Below are 11,231 nucleotides of genomic sequence, written 5' to 3'. Positions count from 1 at the left end.
CACAGCTCAAATGATTTCAACACACACTTCATCAGTGACATTAGCACTGCCTGTGTGTGCGTCTGTGTGTGTGTTTGTGTCTGTTGGGGTTCATTAGCTTAACCACTGACCTTTAGAAAGCTAGCAATGAAGCACACACACACACACACACACACACACACACACACACACACAGACACACACACAGACCTCAGCGATGAGGACGACGATGACGCAGTCGTCCTTCTCGGCGGCGCTGAGCTCGGTCATGAGGGAGTTGAGCGTGTCGGTCAGGTACGAGTGGGCCTCCCGCTTCACACTGGGGACGCCCATCACGATGGAGACTGCAAACACAAGAAGAGGATGAATGACCTCACAAACCAAAACAAGGAGGAGGTCAGAGGTCAGAGCAACCTGAACACGTGTCAATCAATGTAGAAGTAACTTCTTCAGAGAACTTGTCATTCTCCAGGATCAGCGGCAGAGTGAGCGCTCCTCTCTTAACCTGTGTAGCGTTAGCGTGTTAGCACACATTAGCGGAGGGAACCTGTGAATTACATCTGATCTACATCTTAAGATATTCACATATAACAGCCACAGATGATTTACAAAGTTCATAGTTAGCGATGAAGAATCTGTGTTTCCAGGAAGTAGACAGCCCCGAGTGGGGAATGTTCCCAGCAAACACACAGAGCCGAGGGAAATACACTTCACATTTTGTCTTATTTATTGTGTGTCGTCGATAAACTCGAAACTTCCTGCACAGGAGTTTCAAACTAAAAGTCTCCAGAAAGCTGGATTTAATTTCACTCACACTTTCAACTTTCTGTTTACACTTCTTCTTAGTTTATGGACATTTACCTTGTTGTAAATGTCACTGTGTTTCTGTTTTACTTTGAAATGAAACTCCTTGTGTCTGTATCTTACCTTCTTGTCTTAGTCCTGTTTCTGCTCCTGTGATTGACAGCTCCTGTCCCTCATGTGTCTCACCTGTCAATCATCTTCTCTTTTTCTAGTTCCCAGTGTTTCTAATGTTTGTCAGTATTTTCCTTTGCTTTTGTATCTTGTTCTTTTGTCTTGTTGTTTTTTCTAATTAAATTAACTTGGTTAATAAATGACTGGCTCCTGCTTTTCCCTGAATCAGTGACAAACACACACACACACACACACACACACACACACACACCCACACACACACACACACACACACACACACAGACGGACACACACACACCCCTCGTCCAGGTGCTGTCTCACCTCCAGTGCGTCCCTGTCCCAGGTGCACAGCGGGCTGCAGACTGTCCTCTCTGTTCAGCAGGTGAGGAAGATGATGGAAGACGGAGGGAAGCTGCAGGATGTTTTTACTGCTGCTCACATTCCACAGCTTCAGCCTGGTCTCCTCTGAAAACACCAGACCAGGTCAGACCAGGTCAGACCAGGTTTACTTAACATTAGATCAGAGTAAACTAGCAGAGACCATGTCACAAGTTAGACAGATTTTCTAAACCAAACACGACCAGGTTGGATCAGATTAGATCAGATTAGATCAGATTAGATCAGATTAGATCAGGTTAGATCAAGTTAGATCAGATTAGACCAGGTTTGATCAGATTAGATCAAGTTAGATCAGATTAGATCAGGTTAGATCAGGTTAGATCAGATTAGACCAGGTTGGATCAGATTAGACCAGGTTAGATCAGATTAGACCAGGTTGGATCAGATTAGACCAGGTTAGATCAGATTAGACCAGGTTAGATGAACCATGTCCAGACTGCTTCATGGACCAGACGACAGGAGACTACAGATGTTTGAAGGCCCCAGGCGGGTCCCAGCACTGGGACGCACCTGACAGGCTGCTCCAGGTCCGGTTGATGTCTCTGAGCGCCTGTTTCTCTGCGATGGCTCGTTTGATCTCCTCCAGCACCAGGTTCAGCTCCTTAGAGCGACGCAGGTTCTCCTGCTCCGCGGAGTGGAGACGCTCCCTCAACGCCAGAAACTCCCTCTGGTAGATATCCACCACATCTCCTGAGGAGGAGAGGAGATTTAAACATATTTGAGTTAATCATAACAAAGAAAATATAGAGAACAATCCTTATTCAAAATAAACATAGTTTTCTCCATCGTTTCCTAAATATTAAACTTACAAGTCATTAAAAACCTCCAATATTAGTTTAAATCATTAAGAATTCTGAACAGAGTTTGGTGGATTTGTTAACGCAGCAGCTTCTGGTTCAGGAAGCAGAGGATCATGGGTAATGTCCAGTGGCACGACACAGTCAGAGTCAACACATTGATCCACTTTGTTTTTAAATGAAAACATGAAAACAGAAGTAGTCACCAGGTGTGGCTGCAGGTGGCGCTGTTGATCAGAAACTGCTTCTTATTAATATAAAAGGAGTCTGTGGACCTGGACTGTTTCACTTCACTGATTTGTCATTTACTGATGGACGCACAGATTAATGTTCCAGGGATTTAATCGTCATTAACAGGTAGAGAGACAGAGAAAGACGTAATCTGAGTGAAAACATGAAAATAAAAAGCTAAATCCTTCATCCGCTGCAGCAAACATCATCCATCCGTCCATCATCCCTCAGCGGGTTAACGCTGTGTGACAGTAAATCTGCAGTAATCCCTGTGAGACACGCAGCGCCTCGTTCACCAGACTCAGACTCTGACACCCGCCTGCACAGAATCTAACATGGCTTCTATTTGATTCAGTTAATTTCCACATGATTCATCAGCTTCCTCCCACCGGCCACATCATGAACCAGAGATTATTAAACAGGGATTGTTTCTGAAGCTGTTTCCACACAAGAACTAACGTCTGCACATGTTCCTCACATGTTCCTCACATGTTCCTCACATGTTCCTCACATGCTCTGCAGGATCTGAATGTGAGAACAAATGTCAGAGTCAGTGTCTCTGGAACTTTTCCTTCAGTTTAAGCTCAACCCAATAAATTAGACATTTCTCTCATAATGTCCATAATTTACATTTTTCCTGTGGAACTTTCCTGGATGGAGAACACACACAGGAACTCTCTCATTCTGCTGTAATTGTTTCTCTAAACCGTCATTAGCGGAGCACAATAGTCACATCTGTTTGGCTGATAAGGGAAGTGCATTACTGAGACCGTGCACACACACACACACACACACACACACACACACACACACACACATCACTGATGAGTTTTTAATGATGCTCCTGCCCAGTTATTTATCTGCTCTGATGAAATAATCTCCCTCCTGCAGCCGTCGCTCTGTTAAACACTGAGCTGCTGCAGACTGAAGCTCCTCGGGTCAGGACGTTAGAAACATCAGGACGAGCGGCGACCACACACCAGACACTGTGCAATATTGGTTCTGAGACACACACATCTGGAGTCAGGGCCTGGTTAGCTTAGCTTAGCATAAAGACTGAAATTAAAGGGAAACTGCTAGCCTGCCTCTGACCAGAGTTCACGCCATCATGCATGTTTATATATAAGGTCTGTGTGTCTGTCTGTTTGAGAACCTCAGGGCAAACCTCTCACATTGTGGCTGTAGTGAAGGCTGCGGCCTGCAGGGGGCAGTAGCAGGACTGATGACCGGTACTGACAGACTCGTTCTTCTTCTGAGTTAAAACAGGAACAAGCAGCAAGATTTAATTTACAGGCTTTTACGACCAAGTGTGTGTGTGTGTGAGTGTGTGTCTGGATAAGGATAACATCAATAATGGGAGAGTACAAGGCATCACAGGGGACACAAACACACACAAACACACACTACAAATCAGATATAAGAGGGCTGAATCATATTGTAGTGATGTGCAAAAGTGTGTGTGTTCAAAAAACATAATAACCAGTCACAGGGTCACCACCCAGTGAATGAGATTACCCAGTATCCCCACACACACACACACACACACACACACACACAGACACACACACACACACACAAACAAACACAGACACACAGACACACACACACACACACACTCTGGATGAGTCACAGGGTCTTGAGGTTGATTGCTTCATTAATCAATAAACGTATGTTATCGATCATTTCTTGATCAATAAAGGGATTTTTGGATCGGGGGCGGAGCTCATTTACATAAACACACTCCTCTGATTTAATCTTGTTTTCCTTTGATTTAGAGAAACAGAGACAAGTTTTGAAAATAACTTCCAGATACAACGTTCACACCTTGTCTGTGATCTGTCACCAGACTCCCACAATCCTCCTCTGCTGCTCACACATGATTTGTAAATCGAGAGAACCCTGTCCCTGGTTCCCCTGAGTCTTCACAGGGAGTTCGAGCCCCAGTGAAGGAACAGACGTCAGGAACAGACCAAAGTGCTGCTGTCTGTCGCTCTGAGCGGACGACTGGCAGCAGCATCAGCGTCTGAGCCAGAAACCCAGAGAACATCAGGAACCGAAGAAGAGAGCAGACAAAAGAGCCGAAGGCTGCTCGGAGCCAGAGCCGCTGAACAAACGACCAGAACAAAGACGGCGTCCGTTCCTCGTCTCCGTCCCAAAGGAAGACAGACATGGAACAAGTCTGATCGAGGGACAGGTGCATCCGTCAACACACAGGAAACACACGCTTCCAATCAGCAGGTCGGTTTCAGACACAGCACCTGAACCAGACGCGGCTTCCTGTGGGAGATGTGATTCAGTGTGAGACCGTGATGCTCCTGGTGAACCGCCACCAGGACACCGGAGGGGACGCTGCCTCACTTCGTTTCTTTTTAAAACACTGACGAGGAAAAGTTTTTCTGTGTTTAATGAACAAAAGATGGTGAGACGGGGTTAAAGGTCACCACAGGAGACAAGTGGAACCAATTCTTAATATGAAGGATTATTAATATTTCAACTCTGCAGCTGTAAATTGATTTGTCAGTCCCTCCAAGTTGCAAAGATACAAAGTTGTGTTGTTTATATAACTGATACAGAACATGTGCACTAATGAAACTGTTTCATCTTATAAAGCTGTTTTAAACTCTGCTTGTTATAAACACTAAAGATTTAAATTCTTCTCATGGTTCCTCAGATTAATGTCTCTAACTTAGAAACACGTGAACGTGAATCATTCTTTATTGGACTGAATAACAAAGAGAAGCAGATGAATGTTCTAATTAATAATCACTATACGTCCAACATACACAGATACAGACACACATCTACACACAGCCTCCTCAGTTAAAATCCCAACAGTATCATCTAACATCATGACTTCATCAAATATACGTATGTGTGTGTGTGTGTGTGTGTGTGTGTGTGTGTGTGTTGTAAACATAAAGTCTGAGCTCTTGTTTCAGTCGATATGAGGAGTGGATTTGTTAGATTTGAGCCGTTAGTCAATACGTGTGAGTGAGTGTGTATCACACACACAGACACAGACACACACACACACGCAGACAGACACACACACACAGAGTGACCTGTTCATGTTCACATGGCACTTCCTGTCAGTATCAACTGTCATGTCCAATAAAACTAAGTAGGAACTGAAATCCAGCAGCGTTCTGGTTCCTACTTCCTGTCGCCACAGGAAGTCACTGGACTACTGGAAACAACAAACCTGATATTTCTTCTGTGACACGGATCAAATATTCTTCACATATGAAAACATTTGATGGATTAATCACTCAAACTGAGACAAACTGTCCTCCACTGATCCTCTGTTCATATTCTGGGACATGACATCATTGTCTCTGTGAGGACATTTTGACTGGTCCCCACTTTGAAAGGACGGTTTTAGGTTAGAAACCAGTTAAAGTTGTGGTTTTGTTTCAGTTGTGGTGGTTAGGGTGAGCAGCCATGTTTGTCATGGTAACTGAGTGGTGCAGCAGGACCTGCATGTTAATTGGCCGTTAGCGTCAGCTGATCCTTAGCCCACTGCTGTGTTTGTAGCATGAATGCTAACAGGGCCTAGCATCATGGAGATGAAGATGAACAGGCAGGATCTTCATCACAGGTGACCATCATGGATGTGTCTCTCTGCAGTCTGAGCACTAGTGTAGATTGAGTGAAAGCTTTATAAATATCTGAGTGTGAAGGTCCAGGCTCTGGAGGGAAGAGAAGAACGAAGACAACTCTAAAGTCCCAGGTCCACGTGTTTCCTGAAGTACTTTCATTTAAGGCGTGAACCACGAGAACCCGGTGATGAGCCCTGAGGGGACGGACTGGAGACACCACATCGATGCAGACCTTCCTGTTCAAACGATAGCGTGACCCTCAGCTTCCTGTCTGTAAGATGTTCATTTCCTGTGCACGCTCACACACATTAACATTTCCTCCGCTCAGTTCCCACAATGCTTCACACCCAGCCTGTGCCCTGGATGAAGAGCTGATGTCATTATGTGACACAACAGCTGCTCATTAACCTGCGCTGACCTGCTGCCATGAGTCCGGCAACTACACTACCCAGAATTCCACAGGAAGCTGTGGAGGGCCAGAGTACTTCCTGTTTACAGTGCTGCAGGTCCCTGAGGACTCAACCAAGAGGACGCAGAAGAAGACGCAGCGTCATCTTCCATCTGGTTCTCTTCGGATAAAAGAACCTGAGCTCCAACAAGGGACGCCAAAGCATCTTGCTCGCCCCCTGGTGTTTGGCTGCAGTATACGTCATCAACGCCCCCCTCCATGTTAGCAGACGGGACATGGACCAAACTAAATAATTAAAGCAGACGTTAAATAAATGTTTGTTCAGGTGTTTCTGATCAGTTTGGTTTTATTTAGTTATGTGGTGATATAAATACGTGTTTGTGAAACGTGTCCTGGTGCAAGATGGCAGCTTCATGTGTGGATAGTGGGAGGAGGTGGAGATGTTTGATGCATCTTTACAAACAGCTTTTTGTTATTTACATTCATGAACCAAGAGCTACGAGCTGTTGGAAGGAAACGTCTGAGGTTGAGTCTGTCGCTGAAGTGTTGGGCGTTAATTAACTTTCTTTATCTTTAGAGCGGAGCCTTCACCTCACGGTGGAGGTCACCAGGCAGACGCCATCGACACCTAGGGCGATCGTCTAGTCGAGCCTTAATCCTCAACGTGTTTCTGCTTGGAAAGAAACATCGAGATCAAAAAGTGAAAATTAAAGTGAGAGCGAGTCAGAGGCATGGACGTGACCTTCATCACTGTGCTCATGATAACAGCTTCATTCACCACAGTATGTTACACTTCTAATTCCTTTCCCCTGCTCGTTTATATTCTGTGCTCTCTCACGGTAAAGAGAGCTGCACAGCGTCCTCTCACTTCAGAGCCTGTGTGGACAGATGTGTAAACTAATGTCCATACTGGAGCAGCAGCTGAGAACAAAGAGGTCCTGATAAACAGTCCGTTGTGTAAGTGCTGCATCAGCTCAGATGGATTTACTGCTGCACTGAACTACAGGCCATTAAGACTCAGACACTCGGACATTAGCAGAGCTCATAAACCGCCTCTTCTAAGCTTTAACGCCGAGCAGCTGCAGCAAAGCACTCTGGGAGCTCCAAGTTTTACTGACTCTTACCAGGGCTGGGGGGGGGCAGAGTGACGAGGACTCGGTGAACTGAAACAAACTGTTTATATTCACTCTTGTTCTGGAACCTGCTGCAGCAAAACGTGAAATAAATACGTGACACAATGAAAACAACAAGGGTTAGGGTTCGTGACCTTGACCTGTGACCTTTGAGCAACTGAATCAAGTGAGCACAAGTGAACGTTTGTACAAAAACTAATGAAATTGCATTGAAGTGTTCTTCAGATATCATGTTCACGAGAATGTGACGGACAGATGACAACCTGTTTCCATTAATAATTTACAAAGCTTCTTCTTCTACTGTCACGTGCACGCAGTGGTAGAGCAGAGGGAGCTGGGCGGGGTCAAAGGTCACAACTTGTAGTTCGTCAAAGCTCAAAACCACTTGACCTGTTCCCGTGAGGTCGATGCTGTGGTTGCAATGGTGATGATTTCACAACATGATATCTGAACCCACTGGCCAGATCTCCACTAATCATTACACATGTTCTAATAATAACATGATCCAATTAATAACATGTTCTAATTACAACAGAGACTCTAATTAAACTGATTCCCAGTATCACCGCTGCCTGGACACACGCTAATTACTGCATGTGTTACTAATGACTGGGGCTGGTCTAATTACTGCATGTTACACAAAACCAAATAATGAAAGTAGACGTTAAATAAAGGTTTCTGATCAGCTTGGTTTTCATCAGTTATTTGATGATATGAAAACAGGCTGAGACAGAATGATTGACAGACGATTTCTGTGTTTGATTCTCTGCTTTTCATATTTTAATGAATTCTACTGACGTCAAGTTGTGTTTCGCAAATTTAACTCTGAAATTCTCTGAACTGCTCTTTCCTGGATCTGATGGATGTTTCCAGAAAAGCTAAACACACATTATACTGTGTGAGTACGTGTGTGTGTGTGTGTGTGTGTGTGTGTGTGTGTGTGTGTGTGTGTGTGTGTGTGTGTGTTCATGCTGGTGGCCTGCAGGCTGACTGAGTGGACTCTACACTGAGTGTTCTGTTCTCACACACACAAACACACACAAACACACTCATTCAGCTCAAGTATCACTTCTCTTTAAACAAGGCAGCAGTGTGTCTCTCCCCTGAAGCTGGTGTGTGTGTGTGTGTGTGTGTGTGTGTGTGTGTGTGTGTGAGTGTGTGCGATCTCTTTAACCTCTCACTTCATTCACATACTTTAACAGCCTGTTCCATCCAGATGTTATAAGCAAACAGAGCAGCAGGAACTGACACACACACACACACACACACACACACACACACACACACACACACACACACACACACACACACACACACACACACACACACACACACACACACACACACACACACACACACACACACACACACACACACACACACACGCACACACACACGCACGTCAGATAAGTCTAAATGTAATCTGATTACAGGTCAGTCTATGGAGAGCGAGTCAGTATGAAGTGTTCCTGAACCAGCCGGACCTTCAGCCTCTGGTTCTGTGGCTCTGGACATTTTCTGGAACTTTCCTGCAGCCTACTAGTCAAATGTCTGGAAAACATCCGAGTGAGCGAGTGGACGTGTCGATGGGTTTCTAACACGTGACACAACCCTGAAGAAACAAAAACACACATCTCTGGTGAACTGGTGAATGAAACCTGCTGCTGTGGAACAAACTGGAGACGATTCTCTGGATTTCACCTGGAGCCAGTCAGACACCATGAGAGAGAGTGTGTGTGTGTGTGTGTGTGTGTGTTTTCTGGTTCAGTCTAATAGGATCAGTTTGGTCTTTTTCACTCTTCCTACCCTGAGAAAAGAAACGTTTACAAACACACACACACACACACTCACACACACTCACACACACTCACACACACACGCTCTTTGAAATGTGTGTGTGGCTGGGTTTGGGGCGTGGGGGTTCAGGGAGAAGGGGGGGGGGGGGGGGGGGGCTTTTGCTACCGTGGGAACAGACGCATGACGGACAGGGCCCACAGCCGTTGACATGGTAACAGGAGATTGTTATCTCTCTCAGCCAATCAGCTTCCTCCTGGGGGAGTCTCTGGTGGGACCAGTGTTTTACTACAGTACCCAGTGTCCCCATTAGTTCCCAAGTCCTTCAGGAGGTTGAAATGGAGAAGGCCTCAGGAAGGTTCCAGGGATTCTTCAGGTGGAAGAGACTGAGAGGTGGATCCTAACGGAAGGTTCACAGGTCAACGAGTTCTAGAAGCACTTTGACTGAAACTTTCTTTACTTCTTTCACACCTGGTTTGGTTCAGAGCTTCAGTTCAGTCTGAACCTGAACATCAGGTTTGAAAGGTTCCTCAGACCAGAAGAGGAGTTCTGGGCCTGGATCAAACTGAACCTGGTTCTGTTGGTTTGCAGGGAAAACACTTTGTTGGACAGTTTGGACTTTTGGACCAATCACAGGAAGTAGAGACAGAATTTAAGAGAAGAAGAAGAAGAAGAAGAAGAAGCTGCAGTCTTCACCACCGACGATAAAATGTTTGAACCAGAAGGACGTTCAATTCACTAACCCCACCCGTCTGGGAGGTGGAGGTGAGTGGAGTCAGGTGCCAGCTCCTGAATGAGAGGGTTTGTGGAAAAAGACTTGAGCTGCTTTCGACACAAAGGAGGCATTTAGAGAGCGAGGGGCCACATCTGGAGGGAAACTGAGATACCGAGCAATTAACCACAACACCTAATCCTCAGTGTGTGTGTTTGTGTGTGTGTGTGTGTGTGCACTTGGACTCTTTTAAGTTTCTGCTCTCTACACCCAGGTTCACGTAGTTTGTGTTTTGCATCATGATTCAATGAAATTAATGAAATAAAATATTTTGTTTGTGTTTTTGTTCTGGAGGAAAACAGCTGCGACCAGGGTTAAACTGAAACGGTTCGTTGGTTCAGACATTTTCAGTTTACAAGTCAAAATAATAATTTCTAATAAAAGCCGAAGGTTTAGAGTCACAGACGTTTTTCCAGGAGTCTTTTAGTTTGCTCCATGTCCCACCTGCTAACATGGAGGAGGTGCATGACCTATACTGGAGCCAGACACCAGGGGGCAGTCCAGATGTTTTGGCTTCCCTTCAGGAGGAGCTGCCCATCTTTATTTACAGTCGCTGTGTTCACATGAACCCACACTTAAACAATAAATTGTCTCCATCTGTCGAATGTGATTAGAAACAGTTTGAACAAGAGACACGAAGAACCAATTAAACCAGAGGATTCATGAGGCCGAGCAGCCAATCAGGAGCCAGAAGTAATGTTTGACTGAACTGGTTCCATCATGAACCAGTTAAGTGTGAATCATTAAACTGTTTAAAATGACGTCACGGAAAAGAACACGGGGGAGCTGCTGCTGATCATTCAGCCTCAGATGAAATGATCAGGTTATAAAAATCACACACACACACACACACACACACACACACACACACACACACACACACACACACACACACACACACACACACACACACACACACACACACACACACACACACACACACACACACACACACACACACACACACACAGAGAGCATTGAGGACACAGTTTAACAGGCTTAGTAACGTTATACACTCATCGTGTTTGTGTGTATGTTTGTGTGTGTGTTTACCAAATATGTATTATTGATGCCGTTACTGTTGTGAAATCTGTGAATATCACAATACTGAAGATTGCCCCAATAATATTTCTCATCTTCATCACTATCAGCAACGTCATCGTCACACAATGTGCTGACAGA

At 45.1% G+C, this 11,231-nt stretch overlaps 1 protein-coding gene across 2 annotated transcripts in view; it reads right to left on the bottom strand.

Moving 5' to 3' along the window:
- The window catches only part of LOC133958597 (alpha-1,3-mannosyl-glycoprotein 4-beta-N-acetylglucosaminyltransferase B), a 30,365-nt gene that overhangs the window by 13,808 nt on the left and 5,326 nt on the right, over positions 1-11,231 (bottom strand). For both annotated transcript variants that reach the window (XM_062393485.1, XM_062393487.1), the window contains exons 2-4: positions 1,825-2,004; positions 1,237-1,380; positions 190-323 (exon numbers count right to left, since the gene is read on the bottom strand). In XM_062393485.1, coding sequence (XP_062249469.1) covers positions 190-323; positions 1,237-1,380; positions 1,825-2,004 — 458 coding nt within the window. The remainder of the gene's footprint in view (positions 1-189; positions 324-1,236; positions 1,381-1,824; positions 2,005-11,231) is intronic.

This window comes from Platichthys flesus, chromosome 8 (assembly GCF_949316205.1).
Source record: "Platichthys flesus chromosome 8, fPlaFle2.1, whole genome shotgun sequence".
Classification (NCBI taxonomy): domain Eukaryota; kingdom Metazoa; phylum Chordata; class Actinopteri; order Pleuronectiformes; family Pleuronectidae; genus Platichthys; species Platichthys flesus.
Note: the sequence above shows the minus strand (reverse complement) of the source record. Positions and strands in the feature narration are given on the sequence as shown.